Source organism: Piliocolobus tephrosceles, chromosome 6 (genome assembly GCF_002776525.5).
Source record: "Piliocolobus tephrosceles isolate RC106 chromosome 6, ASM277652v3, whole genome shotgun sequence".
NCBI classification, from domain to species: Eukaryota; Metazoa; Chordata; class Mammalia; order Primates; family Cercopithecidae; genus Piliocolobus; species Piliocolobus tephrosceles.
Window position 1 is genome coordinate 113,636,163 of NC_045439.1, and position 22,047 is coordinate 113,658,209.

At 36.5% G+C, this 22,047-nt stretch overlaps 1 protein-coding gene across 1 annotated transcript in view; it reads right to left on the minus strand.

The window, feature by feature from the left end:
* The window catches only part of AKAP6 (A-kinase anchoring protein 6), a 419,768-nt gene that overhangs the window by 141,594 nt on the left and 256,127 nt on the right, over positions 1-22,047 (minus strand). The window contains exon 8 of the mRNA XM_023227448.2: positions 13,463-13,583. Coding sequence (XP_023083216.2) covers positions 13,463-13,583 — 121 coding nt within the window. The remainder of the gene's footprint in view (positions 1-13,462; positions 13,584-22,047) is intronic.

Sequence of the window (22,047 nt, forward strand, 5' to 3'; positions counted from 1 at the left end):
GGAGGACAAATGCTCTTCTATATGGAATGGATAAAAACAATCCTTGAAAAAGAAGGAATGAAATGAAGGTCCTTTCAAGGTACTTGCAGTCCTGTAACACCACTGAAATTCCCACTTTACATGGAACTAAATAACTGTACAAAATCTCTTAGAGATCAACTTTGGAATGTTCAGGAGAAAAATCATCAAGCAGGTGATTCAAATCAGAAAGTATTTACTGAGTGCCAAATATTACCTAGTGCTGGAGAGATGTTCACCCCAGCAGGGTACAGTTCTGAGCAGCAGTGTGGACAACAGCAGACAGGGAACACAATTATTCACTTCGGATTAAAAAAAAAAATCGTTGTGCTCCAATGCTCCAATCAGCTTTCTGGAACTATTTCCTGAACTTGGTGAGCTCAAAACTCCCACAAGAGCTGGCTGTCACATGAGATTTCTGGCATTACTCATGGTATCCCTGGATCTTTTTGTAAACAGAAAAGGCTTCTGACAGTGTTTCCATACTTTATTTCTTTTTCTAACCCAAACTTGGACGGATGGAGCCTAGTGAAACTATCATCAAAACTTGGATTATAAGATGCTAGCCAAATTTGAATTCTTTTGCGATATTTCCATGTTACAGAAAAGATTTCAATTAGCTCAACCCTAGAGACTCATTTATACTTAAGTTAACATGAGGATTTTGGCTCCTGGTTTATAAGACATTACTTCACAGAATGGGTCTTTAGCACCACCAGGCAGATGAGAGTGAGGAAGAGGAGAGAAAAGCCATACAGACGGGAATGTTTATCATGCATATTTTCAAATTGCAGCACGTCAGCTGAGGGAAGCTAAGGAGGAAGGACAAAGTTCAGTGGAAAAACAGTAAACCGAAAAGGATGTCAAGGCGGACACAAAGAGGACCAAGAAGTGAAGTGACTACACATCTCTGTCAGATGCTAATTTGAAATGATGCATTTTGTAACATTTTCTTAATTGTTTAAAATCGTTAGAGCTCACAATTAATCACTAAGAAAAAAATTACAAATGGTCATATATGGTTATTTCTTAAAATTACGAATAGCATACAACTTTTTAAAAACAAAAATGTGGGAGAAAGTTTCAAAAGTGTTTCAGCCCTTTCCTGGTATTAGAGTAGTAACATTTAATTTTTAAATTTCCATATTCTGAATTAGCTAGCTACAGCTTTGGGAAGATAAGTCACTCTTTTACTCTCTCTTTCTCTCTCTTGCTCACTCTCTCTGTCTCTCTCTCTTTCTCTCTCATGTGCACGTGTCTCTCCCTCTCATCATAAACATGGACTAAAGAGCCAGCCCAAGTCCAAGTCCTTTCTTGTTTTCCTCACCCCCTTCTGACTACATTTTCAGAAGCACACACTCGTCTGAAGTCATATCTAATTTTCTGCAATGAATGTGTCAATAAACTCTCCTGCCAACTATGGTACAAGTACAAATTGTGCTTCTATACCTACCATTTCTAATTACTGTTCATATTCACCTACATCCATTACCTGATTTTTAGGTTTCACATTTGCACAGCACATGTTACCTTCACATGTATAAATAATCATACCCGTATGTATCTAAATATTCAAGAATACACCAGAGAATACTATGGTTTGAGAGGCTGGAGACTAGCCATACAGTTATGGTGATTAGTTGTAGATTTTTGTACCATTTATGTCTCAGATATGGGTGTCTTTGTCCTTCCCTTCCTCTCAGCCTTTTTCTTTCCCTACCACTTTCTCCTTCTCCCTAATATCAACCTGGCCAAGCCTGAGTACTCTTGGTATTAGGAACTGTCTTTACTGCACTTTGGTTTTGCAAGGAGAGAAACTTTTGTTTTATATATAACATAAAAGAACAAAAAGTTTTACATTCAATTATCACAGCATAAAAATAGTTTTGTTGAAAAATTAATGAATTGACAGCATAGTTCTGATTAATACAGTTTAATTAACTATCGAATAAGCCTTGTTGAAAATATGTGTTTCAACATATATTTATTGAGTTTCTATTATGTGCTAGGCACTGTGCTTGGCACTGGAGATATATTAATAAACAATCAATAAATAGATAAGAACCCTCCACCTGTAGTGTGAAGTCTAACAAAAAATATAATCAATCATTCATTCTTAAATTTGGTCTATAAAGTCCATATCTCAGGGAGGCACTTTTGAGTACTAAAAGGGATAATACTGTTAAAATGAAGGTTGTAAAATCCAATATGCCAAGATTTATAACATAGAAATGTGCTCCAGACTGAAACTTGGCATATATGAAGGAATTTTGTACAGTTATTTATATATGCATTATTTAAATGTCTTGGGACTATAGCATATCTGATTCAAGGAATCTAGCTTCATTCAAATTCAATCTTGGTGAAAGATTTTTTTTAAATTAAATAAGTTAATACTTTGTATACATGTATATATATATATATACACACAACTAAACGTATGTGAATAAACACATTTTATGTATGTGTACTTCCTCCACAAACTTCCCAGCTTTTAAGGCTAAAATGAGATGACAAGGGGAGTATTAAAATTCACACATTTTCTTTATGTAAATGTCTATAAGCATATGGAATCAACTACTTAGGAAAGCAGCTGAAATAGTAAGTTTAGATGAGTTTCAGTAGGGTATAGCTATCCTTCTGGAGAAAGGCTAGAGCTCTGTGGTTTGAGAAACTTTAGAAGCGAAATTGAAATAAACCCAAAGGCCATAAGAGCGTTAGCCTCGTTGTTTCTTTCCTAGCTTGCATGTGTGTGTATGTGTGTCTGTGTGTTTTGTGTCTTATGTAAATGAATCAAGCTTCAGCAGGAAGACCACTCCTTCCTTCTTTGCTTACCCCAGTGTGCCTCATTAGGGATAGAGTGTCACAGAGTGCTTAGTTTAACAATGTATGAGTTTCACAAATGCCCACATTATTAAAAATATGCTTAGGAAGGCTCTTGTTTCTGAGAACTGAAATTGCTTCCTCGACAGGACTAGAAAATGGTTTTTCTGCAAATGATATTCCTATAGAGCATCTCTCCATGGGGACCCTCCTTCAGTAACTTCCTTTGGCATAACAGGATCCAGGAGGTTGAATCCTCTGAGGGCAATGCTGCCTTTAGTGCATCTTTCAAAAAGCATAAATATTTTCATCCTTAGCTTTCCTGAATCTAACAAAATGCAGGAGGCCCCAGTGAGGCTCAGCATGGCAATACTTCCCCAGGGTATTGAGGTGCTTCAGAAAGTTTGGGGGCTTTCACAGAACAGCCTGATGATTAGCTAAAGAGCCAACCCAAGTCTATCACCTTTTCTTTGCAGATATACCATCTAACATTTCTTTCTTCTATCTTAGCACAAAAAGCTTATATAGAGGGAGGAAATAATGTTCTTGCAAGAATCTACCTGTTGTAGAGAAGACATTGGGGCAACAATGAGCAGGCAAGCAAAAGACCATGAGCATTGCAGCCACCCAGACAGGGTTCAAACCCCAACTTACTTAGTTCTTGTGGTAGTTATTAGTACAGGTCAACAAATATTTCTAGCTTTCCACATTTCAGGCACATGGTAGGGCTGCATTTCCCCCATCTACTTTGAAGTTGGTTGTGGCCATGCAATTAGTTCTGGCCAAACATTTTGAGTGGAACTGATGTGTTTCTTTCAGGCAGAAGGCTTAATGGCCAGAGTGAGACCCACCAGAGCTCCCTTTTCTCTCTACCATAGTAAGGGAATATTTAAGAGGGAGGCTGCTCCATTAGCCTAAGTCTTAGAGTGAGGACAATGCCAAGCAGAGCCAATAGCCAACCTGTGATGGACATGTAGTAGGCATGAGAAATAAATCTTTGCAGTTTTAAGCCTGAGATTTGGGGCATATTTGTTATCTCGGCATACCCTAGCCTAACCTGACTAAGGGACTAGTTCTGTGCCTTTTAGGCTAGCCTCCTAACTTCTTTATGTTTTTGGCTCAGGACCTATGAATTAATGAAAATAATCAAGATCCCTGTGAGCATTAAATAAGATAATGTGAATGGGGCACTGACACAATCAAATTTATTAGTAAAATCTTACTATTTGACAAGTTTCTTTCTCCCTCTATCCTATGCCCATCTCAGTACCACACAAACAGGCTCACATATACATACACATAAACACACTTCTCTTTTTATCAAATGTTGAAGAAAATAACATCGTTTTTGTTCCCTTTTCTAGATTTCTTCTCTCTACCCACTCTCTTCCCTTACCAATGCCTTTCTATTTTAGCTAGATATTAAAATTGATATTTAATTCAATATCATTATCCTGCCCCTTCCCCACAGAATGTCTGCATTCAGTAGAGTGCATTCTTCTTTACGTCAAAGAAATGAATCTTGAGAATGGGATTAAAGGCAGTATGGTCAGTTGGTAATGGAGCTAGTTGGGTTGGAGAATTTCCTAATACTCCAAATTGATATCCCTTGGACAAGCACAAATCTACTTCCTTCCAAAGTTAGACAATGTTATGAGATAAGGACACAAAGGAAGTTAATGAGTTTATGTATGAAAGCACTATGGGAAAGCTTTTCCCTTGGGACTTACCATCTATTCTGAACAGGTACCAGGACTTCTTTTGAAATAACTGAAACGTTACCTAGGTACCTTTTAGCTCCACATTCCTGCTTTAGGAATACATTCAAGAAGTTACAATAAACTATACAAACTAGAATGATGATAAAGACAAATTATTTAGACTAAAGAGCGTATGTATCTTATACATTTCCTTGTGGTTATAATTATGATAACCAATGCCTTCCTGATGTAATTACATGGAACATTAAGCCTGTCATTTATCTTTTTTATATTAATACCCCTTTGTCAATGATAATACTTGGTTTTCATCTTTAAACTTTGATACTCTTTTTTAAAACAAAATAAATAACCCCATTCATACCATAGCTGTCTGTAAAGTTTAATCACACATCATATAATTTTTTGCCAGCCTAAAACCAGATTAGCCCCAATATGAATATAACCACTAAAGATAAGTAATTTAAAAACGGGGCATGCTAAAAAGCAGGTGAGGGCCATTGCTATGAAGTCACTGACCTGAAACATATACATAGTATTGAGTAGTTCAGGAGCCAAAGATGGCAGTGATCCAAAAACTCTTTCTTATTAGAAATTTAAATGTTCCTCTAATTTCTTTTCTAGAAACTAGAAAGAAATCTACAAATATCTGGGGCTAAATCAAAAGCTATCAGATTAACAAAAGAGGGAATACTACACATTCCTCACTAATTAAGTAAAAGTCATTTTTCAAAAAATTAAAGGCTGAAATTTTTTGCAACTTAATCCAAAATTTTATTAGCAAACTCTAATTATTATCCTGATTGGAAGTCATAAAATCTCCCAAACAGGTCACCTAATTTAAGTGCTATCTGTAATCATTTGGATTTTAACATGATGGTTATTACTTATTACCCTGAAACCAAGCAGCACAATGAGATATTGATTACTTTTAACCTTTAGATCCAAGGATTTAAGAAAGGTCAGAGGACGGGAATACTCTGCCTCTCTTGGCTGGCAAAGGGATAGCCTTCAGGAGAATTCAAATGATTCCCATTGGCTAAGTACATCCAAGATTAGTTTATTCTCTAGGCTAACAAGAAATGATGATACTTTTAAAAATAACACTCGGCACATATTTAGTGAGCATTACCTTTATATAACCAAAGGCCTCAGATGTGCTTCACATCACAGCAAGTCTCAGACTGTTAACCCTTTACCAAGTTTTGTTTGTGGAAGCCTCTTTATTGAAATGAGATAGTAAATATAGGAGCATTTGTTGGAATAAACTTATCTCATTGAACTCAGAGTTCTAAGTACATTCCAAAAGGCTGAATACAATCATTGGCCACTGTTGGCCACTAGCATTTCTTTTGGTTTTCTTTTTCCATGACAGCATTTAGAAATATTTTTCACATTTGTGCTGCTAAAAGCAACGAGTTCTAGGTAGGGTCCAGCAGAATTACAGGCAAGAGAAACATAACTGTTATGTGTTAGATTAATTTGCAGAACACTTGGCATTATTATTGCCAAGTCGTCAAATTGTTCCAAGTTGTTCCGGAAGGTTGTTATTAATAGTATGTTTTCTGAGGAAAGTTCTGTCTACTTTTGGAACTGCATTTCTGTTGCCAAGGAAACTCCTTTAAGCACAGTTTTCTAGGAGCACACTGCTGCTTTTGTTTGCCAGTGTCCTATTCATATCATCTAAGTAAGCGTTTTACGTGCTCCAGCCTTCAGTCCCAAATGTTGAAGTTTTAGCCCATTTAAGTTGCTTTTTCAAACATAACTAATGGCTGCTATGATTTCCCTCTCTCCCTTTCTCTCCCCTCACTCTCCACTCTCCATCCAAGCCCCCCTCTCCCCGCCTTCTTCCCACTCTGCCTCCAACATGCCCAACTCTTACTATTCAAGTTTTATTTTTTTAAACAGTTGCATTAGGGCAGAGAGTTTTCACAAGTTTTTGATAAATTAACTTTAATTTGAATAATAATTCCATAGGTTGTAGCATTAGTCCTTCAAGTGTTAATTATCTTTTCACTCTAAAATTAATGTACTCATTTCCTACTGACTCCTCTACCCCATTTATTGAAGTGCTGAGGAAAACATGTCATTGAGTCCTGAGCCAGCCCTGTTGTTGTGATTAAGCGTGGTCACATGGCCCATCTCTGCCAAAAGGAGGGCCCTGAGAAAAGGTGACAAAGACAGTGATTTCCTGTCAGCAAAGAGTACGACAGGGCTGTCTAGAAGTGATGCAAATGAGGGGAACTTTCCCCACGGCTTGTTTGATCCACTCTAGGCCAGAGCCAGCCAGGCCAGGGAGAGAAAGAGCAGCACAATGCCTCAGAGGCCAGCCCAGAGAGCCAACGCACCTTCCGGACAGTAGCTCACCCGCTAGAGACAAAAACTGCTGGCGGGGCTTCCCTTCCTTGCCCCTCCACACACAGAGCCAACTATTTCTTGGCATCCTATTCTCTTAACATCTTTTTTTTTCTTCTTAAAGAAGTGATTCAAATAGGAATTACAGGCTCCAGCACGAACAGTGTTTCAAACATTGTTGAGAAACCACATTCATCTACTTTTTCTTCCCCTAAACATTTTCAGGATAAGTTTTGCCCTCTCTCAAAAAAAGAAAAAAAAAAAAAAGGAAAAAAACGTATTCAAGTATTCATAGCAAACACTGATTCATCAAAGCTCAAATTAATATGACAGTTAATCTAAGGAGTTTTCAAATTTTAATAAAAATAAAACAACAAATTCATTTCTAGATAAGCAGTAGAGACAATCTACGTCTTTCCATTCTGATCACTTTTTAAATGACTAGATAATGCTATTTGAAATATTATAATGAATTTAAGCATATTCTTCTGATCTTAATGGAGTTTTAATCTAACATACAATTAAGTTATACAATTAATCTACAAGGAAAAGAGGTAAAAAATTATCATTAAGTTCTTGTGCCTGATATATCTAGTATGTTTTTACCTTGACTGCTTCAATAACTGTAATTTGTTTCATTTTGAACATCAGGGTAGAGATGTAACACTCAACACTGAAATTCCAATATAAGGCCTAATTAACAGAATTTAATTTTTTGACACAGTCCTTCTATTCTATACAAAACCATGTGAATTTTTTTTTTTAAAGTTAATGAATTTTCTTCTATTTCAAGTCTAGCTACCGTGACCTGGACCATGAACCAACCTAACATTACACTTTCAGGAGCTCAAGTTTAGTCATAAGAATATCAAATCACATCTGAAATTAGTTAGATCAATTTGGTCCAGAACAAAATAAAAGAGAGCTATTCCAGAAGGTTGAAATGTGTGAACTTATAAAATATAGGAATAGTGTGATTAATCTGTTTTCTGTGATCAGTTCATATCTATGACAACATTATTTTGATATCAATAGTTATAAAATAGCAACTCAACTATGTTCCATTTTTCTTCTTGTACTCTATATTTCCTATTTCTCAGAACTTCTATTTCTATTCCATACATATTTGTATTTAATAATTATTATGGTTAGAAATTTATTTACCATACCATTCTAAGCCCTTATATTTAAAAAAAAAATCCTAAAAGAAAATGTTTTCACATCTAAGTATCAAAACAAAATATCTTCAAAGGAAGTTATATCTCTTTTTCATATAGAGAGTATACATTTTGCAGTTGGACACATTTCCCTCTTTGCTTTCACGACCAGGAAACTCAAAATATAACACTGGGATCACGTTTTAGTAACTTTATAGGGCTTTACAGTTTATATACAGGCATATTAACTCTTCTTACAGATGCAACTTCTAGTCTATGTATATTTTCTCCAGTCTGATTTGTATTTATATTTTTTAAATATTTGTATTATTTTCGTGTTGATTCTTAGAAATAACCTTAAATTCATAGCAGGGTAAAAATGTAATTGATCTGTTTAGTAGCCATGGTATTATATAAATGAATGGCCCTTTTCCTTTTAAACAGAGGGCATGTTTGGACTTCTATGAATGGAGCCACATGAGTAACTAACCTTCAAAATTAAGTACAAAATCCTTAGTATAAATTATATGAAAGTACAAGGGTCTTAGTTGAATTGGATACTTATTTAGTAGTATTTTAAGCTGGGAGAGTTATTTTTAACCCTTTATAAATCATGTACAAATCATGTTGCTTGACAATGGGGATATGTTCTGAAAAATGTATATCCCTGCTATAATCTCTCCTTTTCTCCCCACCTCACTTTCTGCTCTCCATCCAATCAGTGTTTCATGATTTCGTCACTGTATGAACATCCTAGAGTGTACTTAGATAAACCTAGATGATAGAGTAGATGGTGGAGACTACTACACATCTTGGCTATACAGTAGAACCTATTGTTCCTAGGCTACAAACCTGGACAGCATGTTACTATACTGAATACTGTAGGCAACTGTAACACAATGGTAAGTATTTGTGTACCTAAACATAGAAAAAGTGCAGTAAGAATATAGTATTATAACCTTATGGGACAACCACTGCATATGTAGTCCATCATAGGCCAAAAATCTTGTTACGCGGCCCATGACTGTAATCTAATATTTTATTGATGAGAAGCAGGTAAGCTCTCATTCAAGGAACAAATCTATAAGTGGGGTGTTTCAGTGAGCGTCATACTATCTGAAAACTCGTGTTCAATTATAACAATAATCACCGGGCTGCAACTTCTGAATTTGGTCCTTCAAATTAACCCTTGGAGTCTGGAACTCCATACCAACATAGGATCACTAGGAGGTCTGTCATCTGTGCTCTGTAGGTAGCAGCAAACTGGCAGTCCTTTGTGCATAGGTAAGGAGTCCCTGACAGGGCACACCCTCACCATACTACAAAGTCAGCTGTAGCTTCTGGGGAGGACAGTGCAGCAGCAACAGCAGCAGTCTGAGCTACAGCTCTCAAATCGTTGAAATGCTTCAGGTCACTCAGTCTATAACACTTAGAGGATGGGGGAGGAGGTGTCCTGAGCTTCCCCGAGCCCAAGAATAATGCCACCTTTGATCTGTAGAAATGAAAAAATGGAGCTTTTCCTTCACAAGTGGGTTTTAAATATTTCTCCATTAATAGTTAATGCACATGCAGACCAGCAGAGTGACAGCTCCCTGTGATTATGAATTCTGGCGTCGTAACTCTAGTCCAAATAGGAGCTGAACTTTCAAAATCATAGTGGTTACTTTTGACAAATTAAATTGTCCTACTTAGGAAGATAGGAGGAATGAAGAGAAAGAAAGTGAGAGAGTGGGTGCAAATTTTCCTTCGAGGTAATTCTCAGGTTGAGGAAGAAAAAATGAGAAAAGACTACATTGGTGTTTTCTAGGCTGACGATATTGCCGATGTTTGTTAGAAAATAGATATAGAAGGCTCCTATTCAGAGGTAAAGCAAGACAGATAAGGGGGAAGGGAAGTCATTGGCAGCATAACTCACTGTCTCAAAACAAAGATGTTTAAGGGAATGTTTAGTTTTTAATAGGAATTAGGTTGCTTGAGACTGCAGTTTAAAATTAACTCAAAAAATGGTCTTAAATTTCTAACAATATAAAAATAACAAGAAATAGTTTAAATAGAAAGTCCACTTTATAGCCCATTGCAGTATTAGGGTTTCTGAATTATGTCAAGTTGTACTAATGTAGTCTTTGACCATTAAATCCAAATATTTGTCTTTATAAATTCCTTGTGTGTTTTGCTAGCTTTGAATAGCCTAAATATCACAATAGATGCTCTACTCAGGATATCTGCTGAGTGGATAATCTAGGGTTTCTGTATTTCATACAATCTGTAGTTTCATATTTAGGAGGTAAAGCTAGCTGATTTTCTAGTGGAGACCAGGATATAAAAATATATAGGTAAAGTCAGGAAGGTAATGCCTAATGTTGAAAAAGCTAAATAAGCTTCACTCTCACTGACTAGCATCTTACTAGATTTTATCTAACCTGACATTTCTAAATGCATACCTTGGGGATCAACCTAGGACTTTGTAAGTGCATGAGTCAGGGTTTGGGTATAAATACTCCAGGAAAGGAGTTGAGTGATGAAATACAGAGAGCCACCGACGGAGAGAAGAACAAAGGTTTTAAATGCTCTAATAGAAGGAATAAAGATTCAGTCCTGCTCTGTAGTTTCCTAGGATTTTTGCCATCAGTCGGCTGAAGATCTCCCTTAAAAGTTTCACCTCATCCTTTTCATTAGTACCAGGGATGATGAGCTTCACTTTCATCCTTGATTTTTAAATTCACAACTGTTGGTTCAATATCAGCTATATAAGGTGTTTGTTCAATAATGTATACAGTACAAGTTTAAGGTATTTTCCTTGGTGTTATATAAGTATTTTAAAAACCAAAGATGGTATAGATATGTTGAGATTGACTGGGAAATGCTGTAAAATAGGTTGGGAGGTCTTGAGTTGTCACAATGACTGGGGAACATGAAGAGTAAATGTTCTGTAGTGTTAAAGACAGGCCCACAAACTGAAAAAAAAAAAAAAAAAAAAAAAGTTTTGCCCTAAATGTCAATAGTGCCCGTAATAAAAAATGTTGATAAAGCACTGGTATCTTTTGGGGTCAACAAATAAAAAGATTAGAGATAAATAAGGTAGTCTCAAATTGTATTTAAAACCTAGCAAGGCCTGGGCACCAATTGAAAAGCTTTATTCCTTCAGGGATCTCTATGATCAACAGACCATAAATACCCCTTTCTCAAGGCATCAGTTCAGTTGATTCCTGGAAAAGCAGATTAGAATAGAGGAACAGGATATTGAAAATATTGACCTAACCTGGAAATCCCTGAGGATTCTTGGGAAGACATGAAATTAATTCTTCTCATCAGTTTTTCTAATTTAGGAGCCACCTGAAGTTCTACACGACTCCTCAGTCAATATCCTCAGGATTGTTCTGGAGGCTTCCAAGCCTCTGGAATAATTTGGGAGCACACATAAAGAAAGACCCTACAGACTTGCAGCATTTTCTACTGGTTTCTAACTCAATCTTTAATTTTGCTTATAAGCCAAATGCAAAGTTAGTGCTGGTCTAATGAGCAGAGCTATGTTAAGCACCTAAAAGCAGAAGAATGGTGACAGGACGTGAGTCACAAATGAAAAATCACAGTACAGAAAATGTCTGGAAAAATACTATAATCCAGAAGTTCTGAGTGGGTGGAATAATGGCCTTCGATATGCCAGAATGGGAATTTTCAGGCAAAGCACTTATAAGGAAACCGCAAGAAAAAGAAGACTGCATGTTTGTTCAATGATTTCCTATTAATTGTGATGTAAATTATATGAATGTGATTTTGACAAAGAATAGCACTGTTTCTGAAAAAAATGGTGGCTTATGTGCAAAATACAAAATGCATCAAGAAGAAAAGAAATGTTATTTGGCACCATGAGTGCAATAAAGTCCGAGATAATGGCCTATGGTTAGGTAACCTTTTATATTTTTCCCGTTTGGCTCAATTTTTAATACTTAAGTCTTAGGGATAAAATATTTTTCTATCACTAAATTAATATAGATTTATACACGTTTTCATATGTAATTCCTGATCCTGATGTGAAATGTGAAGTCATCTAGTTTTAGCTAAATTCGGTTGAGACTGTTACCGTGACAATATGTTATGCCAGAAGATATATTAGATAGCTGTGTTGTTAGTGTGGACAGCTATCCATACAGGAAACAGCTAACAGTCAACAAACTCAATTAATGTTGGACTGAACTCTTTAGAGAATAAAATGTCCCCATTTGCTGGGTCCCTGGGGAGCTTATATCTTCTCTTAACTGAGATGATTCCTAGGGGACACTAATTAAAGTCAACCAGACTCTTGAAAAGTACAAATATCTCTCTTTATGGGAGCTAAAAGTTAAAATAATTTATTAAAGAATGGTAATTTAAAATGATAACATTGAAGAAGAAAGAAGGCAACTTTTATTTGACCTTGAATGTACTTCTTATCCTATAAGAAATTTTAAAAACTAGAGGGTAGTTGTTTCTTGTCATTATACTGTTGCTGATTCTGTGGTTAGTTATTAATTTTATTTTTTATGATTCACAATCTGCTCTTTGAAATATGCCATATGCTCAAAGCAATTCAAGGATGAAAACTGTCAGAATTACTCCAATAAAAATTGCCTAAATGAGGAAGATTTACTGCAGTCTGATATTTCAGTGGAAAGTCCCTCTTCCCTCCCCTGACAGCTTTTTCAGACACTGTGAATCCTGCAACCATTTTTTTAAGGCAAAATCACATGATTGCTTTATAACTGCTAAGACTGTTTAAGTAGAATTGGTAAAATACAGTAGGTTAAGGGTGAATTAGCAGACATGGAAAACAATATAGATAGTTATTAGATGGATTGCCTGCAATCAATACATGAGTTTCAAGCCAGTTTTCTTAAATCACATGGAAATGTATTGACGTAATATGACAACGTCTGCTCTATGTATCACTAATAAACATTAAATTGGATGAGCCCTGTAATTTGGCAGCAGCAAGCCAAACCAAAGGCAAATTTCTTTTTTCCCTGGGAAGATCTGAGGGGTAGATAGAATCCACCTGAGTGCTCCAATCGTACCACGTTTTGTTAAATGTTACTAGTCCATTTATCCTTCATTTTGTTTCAGTCTATTTATGAATGCAGTTTCATTTATTGCTATTCATCTTGAAGATAAATCTTTGTCCTTCTATAGAATTACAGCAAATAGAATGTGATAAAGGGAACTTTCTTGCAATTATGATGTCGGTGCAGCCTGTCAGCACACAAGGGATGGAAATGAGTTTGGGGACAGGGAAGGGAATTCTAATAGACACCATGATACATACAATGAACGAAAAGATATCCTGAGAGACAGAGAGACTTGTCAGGCTAATCAGATCTTCCACAGCAAGGTAAAGGCAGGAAGGGTAGCTCTAACCTTGTAAAGATGCTGCTGCTGCTCCTCTGACATCATCAGGTCGTGGCTGTCCATCACAAGGGACTCCATGTCAATCAACCAATCCCAGAGCTCCTGATATTCTGAATCAAAGTCCAGAAGCCTGAAGATAAGGCACAAAATGTAGTACGCATAAATACAGTGTAGTTGTTAAAATCTCATATTAGAATAATATATTCTTGAAAACCCATGATGTTCCTAGTGATATCTACAAAAAGAGAAGAGAAAATTTCTATGTTGTTACACAGTGGGCAAAATAGAAACTCAAACCTGCGACACAGCCACATCTTAGATTGTGAAAACATAATATGCAATTCCAATGCTCATACCTGAGACATGTTATGGCTATTTCCATTTTCTAACCCTTTCTGAGGATTTGCAGCACTTGAACAAAATGATCGCCGCCGCATCCTTAAAAAAGAGCACTGCCATTTAATAGACTGAGAAATAGAGAGTCAGTGACTTGTAGAAGGTTACATGGTCCCACATTTTGGGTAAGAACAGCACCCTCAAAATTTGAACTCCTTTCCCCTCTACTAGATTTTCTATAGTATTACATCTAACAGATTTATGATTAAGAATAACAATTTAACTAATTTCTCTATAATGATCACTATCAGATCCAAATATATTGATATATACTATCAGATCCATAATACTATTTTCACTGGGAAATCTCTCAATCATTTATCTGTCCCTCTGCTATCTATCTGCCTATCTCTGCAAACATATATCCTACATTTATTGTTATGGATGAGTAGTCAGCATTTCAGCTTAACACTCAGAGATAGGCTTGAGTGACTCTGGTAAGCCAGTGAGAACCAGTGGCAGATCCAGTATTAGACAGGTGTTCCCCACAGACATGGAGGAAACAAAGGTAAGGACAGGAAGTCAAAACAATGAATCTTTGAATAGCCAGCAATCATTAAAATTCAAAGGAGGATCACTATGGTTTTCAACAAAATAAATCATTAGAATAAGGAGCTTAAAAGGATTAATGTGATTCTCTATTGAAAGCCTGGTGAATAAGTAAAGCCCAGATTCTTCTAAAACACTGTGATCTGAAAATGAACGTACAGAATAAAAAACTATGACTTTGTCCTTTACCCCCAAAATCATCCCACTAACAGAAATCCTACAGTCTTGTCAAATTGTAACTGAGCAAAACCCTATCAGTACTAATGAGGCAGCAGCCTCAGGTATGAATCTGAATTTTTCAGTTGAGCTTTTTATTACTACCTGTTCCTGTCTCTGTACATTAAATGACTGCTTTCCATGAAAATATAAATCCACTTTTAATAACTTATAATTTAATCTTAATAGATGTGTTAAAAAATTTAAGGTGTGCCTGGTGATGAGGGTGAGGGCGAATAGATCTAGGATTGTCTATTTTATTTTAATTATTTTATCATAATTATAAAGATCCCTGATTAGAACTATAAGTACCCAAGGGCAAGGAGCAACACAGGCTAACATGTGGAGTTTATTAATCAATGTTTACTGAATGCCAATGATGGGTACAGTTAATATACTTAAAACCTTTAGTAAGGCTATGGTGGCCTAGAGCAGTGTTTCTGAAACTAAAACGTGCATACAGTGCAACTGATCGTCTTGTTAAAAAGAAGATATTGATTCAGTAACTGTTCTAGGGTGGGGCTTGAGGAAGATATTGATTCAGTAACTGTTCTAGGGTGGGGCTTGAGATTCTTCATTTCTAACAAGTGTTGGCAACACTGATGGTCCATGGACCACACTTTTTTTTTTTTTTTTTTTTGAGATGGAGTCTCGCTTGTTGCCCAGGCTGGAGTGCAATGGCTTGATCTCGGCTCACTGTAAGCTCCGCCTCCCGGGTTCCCGCCATTCTCCTGCCTCAGCCTCCAGAGTAGCTGGGACTACAGGCGCCCGCCACCACACCCAGCTAATTTTTTGTATTTTTACTAGAGATGGAGTTTCACCGTGTTAGCCAGGATGGTCTCGATTTCCTGATCTTGTGATCCACCCACCACAGCCTCCCAACGTGCTGGGATTATAGGCATGAGCCACTGTGCTGGGCCCATGGAGAACACTGAGTAGCAAGGACCTCCAGCATATATGTGAAATCTGAACTAGTATCCCATTTCAAAATACTAAAACAAAACAAAACCCAACCACTATAAAAGGACCAAACAAAAAATAAATCATCTGGTTTTCTTTATTGACTCTGTGACTAATAAGGAATAACTAATAAACATTTCCTTATGTGATAGGTATAACTATATGGAAATACTTCCCGAATTATGGTCGCTATTTCTTTCCCCTTGCACCCTCCTATATTTTAACCATAAAGACAGAAAAGGTGGAACGCCACCCACAAAATTAGAAGAGTATATGATTCAAGGGATTATTAAAGCAAAGGGGAAAGGAAGAGAAAGCTCACCCTTTCCATGTCAGAGGATTTGGAGAATAAAAAAGAATAAGGCAGGAGGAGCAGGTGCTCAGATGTGTGTGCTTCTCTCTCTTGGCCTAAGACCTAGAAAGGAGGCATGTGAAACAGGCTGGGAAAAAAGCCCAAAGCACAAGGATGTTAACTCCATTTCCTGGTCAGAACTCTGGGAGGAAATTGCCTCATACATTGTCCCCACAATAACCTGGAGTGGGGATGTTGTAGACAGAGAGAGATCCTTAGTTAGAATTCTCTTTGCTCTGTTGTTCTCTCATTCTCCCAAGAAGAGACTCCAAGGTTCTTGAGAGTTCAGCTGGTGAACTTGAAAGAGGCATTGCCATGACAACAAAGGCACAACGACGGCCTCTCTCCAACAAAAGGAGAGCCAGGTGGGTCTCTGAATCCAGACCACAGGGAGTTGGCAGGGTCAGTGAGGGCTGAGTTGAGGCTTAGTCAGCAAGAAATACCACCGAACCCTGACCAAGTCAAGAGGTAACAATATAAGCTAGACCAGCTACAGCCCTCTGTGGGAGGAAGCCTCATAATATCCTTGAAAAAACCCATTTCAATAAGCCCAGCCAGCCTGTAACTAAGCACTGTGTTAAGCCAGGGGACTCCATTGCACCCCAGAATTACAAGATCATGTAAATCCCTATATGCTCAGATGTCTTCTTGGAGAAAATCATGGAGACAATTAGAAAATCTGAAAAACAGAGCATTGATCCCAAGAGAGTATTTCCTAAAGCGAATGTTAATTTATTAGAGAGGCTATAATGTGTCTGAGAGCCTAAACTGTGATCTTAAAGCAAGTTTTCTTCTTGCTTTTCTAGGAAAGTATGAGTGTAGGGTGCCTCATAAAAATGATCAGTCAGCAAGAGAAAAGAAAGAAGTTTGTTTCTTTTTCATTCATGTGTACCACAGAAAAAGAAATTTTGATTATGACTAAGAAATTCAAGGGGAAGAGATGAATTTGTTATCTTTGCATCCTCAGTGTCCAGCATAGTCCCTGGTGATTGATGATAAAGGAATCTAGATAAAGAAACCAAAAACCTTCAGTGGGGCAAGAATGACTTCAGAAAAGCAGCACGTATCAGCAGATATAATAGCATCTCATCGCCAAAGGCCAATACCAATACAACTAGTGCCATGAACAGGCTACTTTACTCATTCTTTACGTGAGATTTTGTTTTTACTATATTAAAATGGTAAATTCACTTACTTAAAATGATTATATGTAGTAGATGTTAAATTAATGTTAATTGCCTTCCCCTTTCTTTCACATCCTCCTCTTTTCTATAGTGAAAGATAAATAAAGGAGGTTTATGAACATGAGAATTATTAATGAATAGTTTTCAAATAAATTTAAAAATACATAAAATAATAAAATGCTCTGAAGCATGGAAATTTTTTCACTGGCTTTTTAGCATACATTTATATCTATTGAACTGTTTCCTTCTATTATTCTCCTTATCATGGGCCTTGGAACAAAAGTCACTTAAGACTTTTTCTCAAACAGTCCTCACTGGAGACCTGCAAGTAGCAAATGAACCTAATACAGATACTCACCCTTTATCCACTCTAGTTTGTTTTCATCCTAGCAGAGAATATTTAGATTTGATATTTGATTTGTTAGATACAGTAAATGCCTTGGTACCACATTTTGTTTCATTGGTACACAATGAGCACCAATGTCCTAAACAACAAATTCTCACAAAATCTCAAAACAGAAGACAAAAACCTTTTTCTTAAAAGCATTTGTGCCTGATTTCAGATTCTTGGCCATGTGTTAATCCACAAGTTGGAAAAGACCTGAAATTTTTCCACATTTACTGAAATCAAACATATAACAACGGCAAATCAAAGCCAGGCGCAGTGGCTCACACCTGTAATCCCAGCACATTGGGAGGCCCAGGCAGATAGATCACCTGAGGTCAGGAGTTTGAGACTAGCCTGGCCCACATGGCGAAACCCCACCTCTACTAAAAATACAAAAATTATCCAGGCATGGTGGCACATGCTTGTAGACCCAGCTACTTGGGAGGCTGAGGCAGGCGAATTGCTTGAACCCAGGCAGCAGAGGTTGCAGTGAGCTGAGATCATGCCACTGTACTCCAGCCTGGGCGACAGAGCAAGGCTCTGTCTCAAAAAAACAGTGGCAAATCAGAAATAAATTACTGAATTTCTTTGCAGGTCCTTTCTAAAGATTCTGAAATTACCACAATTTAATGTCCCCATTATTACAGGAAACTTCTTAAGTAAGGAAAGAGTTCACTTTCTTATGTTTATGTTACTTGCAAAGGCATGCATTTTGAGTGATTTTATAAGACAATGTGCTCCAGGAAAAGTTCCAGCTACTCTACAGGAAAATAGAAAAGATCTGAACAAGTGAATGTATCAAGGGTAGGGCAGAACTAGCTAACACGTCTGTATTCCCATGGAGAATACGCTGATTTTATCAGCTGAATTCAGAACCAGGATCTTCTCTTGAATTTCTAGTGACAACTGCTCTCATCTCTCTGTTTTGAAAGGAGAGAGGTGATTAAAATTGTGGCAAGTAGCTTATAATCTTATAGGAATACAAATACAAGAACTATGAGTCCCTTTTGGAGGGACTTTCCTCATAAAATTTTCTTTGCTTGGGTTTATGTCAAGGCAGTCACTCTCATTTGTAATCTCCTAGATGTTAAAAGGCCTGTTAGCATACCATTTTAATACTCTATGTATATGTTACAATTTCTATGAAAGTGTTATAAAGCAGATTCATATATACTCTATGAAAGTGTTCATATATACTCTATGAAAGCAAACATTTGACCAAAATGTATTCTTTTTGATACTTTTTATTTAAATTGCCATATACTTGATCTTAAATGGGTTCACAGTAAAAGAGTTGGACATTCTGATGTAGGTAGCTTAATCATGTTATGGGGAGAAAAAGTCCTCTAACTTGAAGTCAGTTTTTCTTAGATAAATATAGAAGTATAAATGTATTTGTTTTATAGTTTAAGGATCTAAACAGACAAGACTATAGAGAAACAGATGTGCAAAATGTTTCTTTAGTGTTTAGTTTTAAGTTTGGGTTTAAGTACTGTGGGCTCTAAGTATTTCACAGCATCTTGCCCACCATTTTACTTTGCCTTTTTAAGGTTAAAAAAGATTCTAGGGCTTTTATAAATAAATCAAATACTAACAACCTTATTCAGTATCATTTTTCTGCAGATTTGATGGTAATATATTACTGGTGAGGCCAGCATAGTTTAAGAAATAATCCTTCCTCTAAACCCTGATGGGAGTTATATTTGACTAGCTAAGTGTTTGAATACATAAATGCATTCAGCCTTTGGTATTTAAAGTGAGCATCATTAACTCAACATTTCAACTTAAACTTTGCTTAAACGATAAAGTTTCACCCAAGTGAAATCAATGGGAGGTGTGTGTGAATATATGAGGTTTCAACTGGACTCACTAAGGAATTTTGATGAAAACAGACAACCAAATTAAGAAATCATCAAAATAGAGCAATTATTGGTTGAAAAAAATATGTAACACTAAAAATCCTCACAGGTTTTCTACCTAAGGCTGAGTAATCGTGTGTGTGTGTGTGTGTGTGTGCGCGCGCGCGCGTGTGTGTTTTGGGGCACTTAAGAATACATCTTTTGTATGCTTAATGTTAATTCACACTAAGACATCTAAAAACACCAGACTGGTTCCTGAAATACCACCTGTCTATATTGGGAGTTCTATTAAATGATCCAATTTTCCTAGCTTCTTTAGCATATTGATTCCTTCCCCAAATATTCACTAAGTGTTCGCTGTTCACATTATTTGCCTAGGAAAGTTTGCCTCTGGCTTTCAAAAAAGACATGTAGAAGAGTGTAACAAAATCTTGCAAAAATATAGTTTAAGTATTTTACTGAAGTAAAATACTAATAATAGATCAGAATTTCCCATCATCCTCTACTCCATGTGTCATCTAAGCACAGAAGGGAGATATAACAGTGGTGCCTGTTATGTCTCCAATCATAGTATCATTAAAGAATAAAATGTAGCTTCCCAGACATGGAATCTGATATGCACAGTTGCATGTAGAATCCCTTTCCACTCTAAACATATTAAAGTGTGGACACTAATTTACTATTTTGAATGAAAATTCATGAGCGACTTCCTCATGAGAAAAGCAGCCTGCCTTTGCCATTAATAAATAAAAAGGAATATGGAGTTCTTTCTAGCAGTAATTTCCTCAATTTTTATATATACCCACATACATGTGAACATGTCTAAGAAAAATAAAATCAAGCCTACAAACTTATTAATAACTGGCCCTGCTTTCTCGTGGACCATCTGTCCACCAACACCTATTATTGAAATAAAAAGCAAAAAGCACCATGATAATCCATTAAAAATTCTAACCGATGAGATAATCTATAACATTAGAAACATCAGTGTAGATTTCTGGGTGTATTTAGAGGATTCTGTTACACTATCAGGAAGTCAAAGGCTTGTCCAAGTTTTTAGATAATACGCTGGACTAAGTTCTACCCAGGGAAACAGAAAACATTCTGAAGAATTTTAAAATCAGTACTTGGAATAACAAATGGATAAAAGTACTTCAAAAGACAAAGAGATTATTTTTTTAAAAGATAAACTGTCCTGTGTTATCATTTGTGTGCTAACAGGGGAATGGATCCAAACCTAATGGCACACTGGTGTGGGTTGGGCAGTTCACCCTTTCATTAAAGGATTACCCTACTCTAGGCCTCACTAGTTTTCCAAGATATAACAGGCAATATATCAACAACCTGGAAATAATTATTTGTTACCAAATCCTAACAAAAGTCTGGTAGCACAATTAATATGAAAAGCTATCCTTTATTAGGCTGACCCTACCCAGAGAGTGCTATGCTTGGACTACAAGATTTTAGTTACTTATAGAACTGTTCTTACTGAATTGTGCTTTGACATCACTTCTGCAGCCTACATCAAAAAACTGCTTTGGGGATTTGACTTCTCTTGCCTAGATGTAGTATCACAGACACCTGTCTCTGCCTTAAAGCGCTGCAGGAGAAATTCCTCTCAGGTCTCAACAGCATAAGAAGTTGTGCATCACCTGATACAGATTATTTTTAATCATAGGACACTATGAATTCTCTGAGAGATAAAATTTCATTTTATTCTTTGGGTGTGGATAGCCCAGAGCCAAATCATAGCCCTTCTTGAGGACACACATAGGATATACATTTGTTTATTTTCTTACTTTACTTTTGCCTAAATTATTTCAGTCAAACATTTATTCTATTTTACTGTCAATATTTTTGAAAGTTGACTCAGATCCTTTGTTGAAGGGGACAGGAAAATGAATAAAGGAATACATTTGAAAGAAAAGAGCTAACCTCAGTATACTAAAATGAAGTAAGTGAGATTTGTTTTAGGCGCCTTCTCATTGTCCCTGTTGGCAATTTTCCCCTTTTCCAATGGGCCCCATCAACTCCCCAAAACAGTACAAAATTGATCATTGTTATCATGAAAGATGTGGTGTGTGTGTGTGTATACAATATAGTATATATATATTTATATATATAATATAGTGTGTGTGTGTGTGTGTGTGTATATCTTCATTAGTTGAGTACACTGTTAACTTTGAAGTCATACTTCTCCCAAAAGCATGCTTCTACCTCTCTGGTTTGCCTTTTGTTGGCTCTTGGCATGGATGGCATGAGATCAGTGAAGTGGAAGACTATCTAGGTCTACAATCGATTTAATATATTTCACATTAAAGGGGTATAATATCATGACCCAAGTGAACACATTTCTACTGGTAGGATTTTTTTGTTTGTTTTAGTTCAGAAAGACCTAATTCAATAATTACATAATGGTCAGAATATCATTTATCCAGGAAGTAGACAGGCACATTTTGCTCCTTTCGACTGTAGCCTACATTGTTACCTTACTATTTAACAGTTCCAGAGCACAAAAAGGGCCTGAATTGAACACTGATTTTCTATTAGACTGAGGTAAGGCAAGAGTCAAGGGAAGGAAGTAGAAATGCAGGATGGAAATAAGATTTCTTTGGGTTGTCTAGTGATTTAATCTATATGTGAGACTGTTATCAACATTGGCACACATAAGAATAGCACATCATTTTATG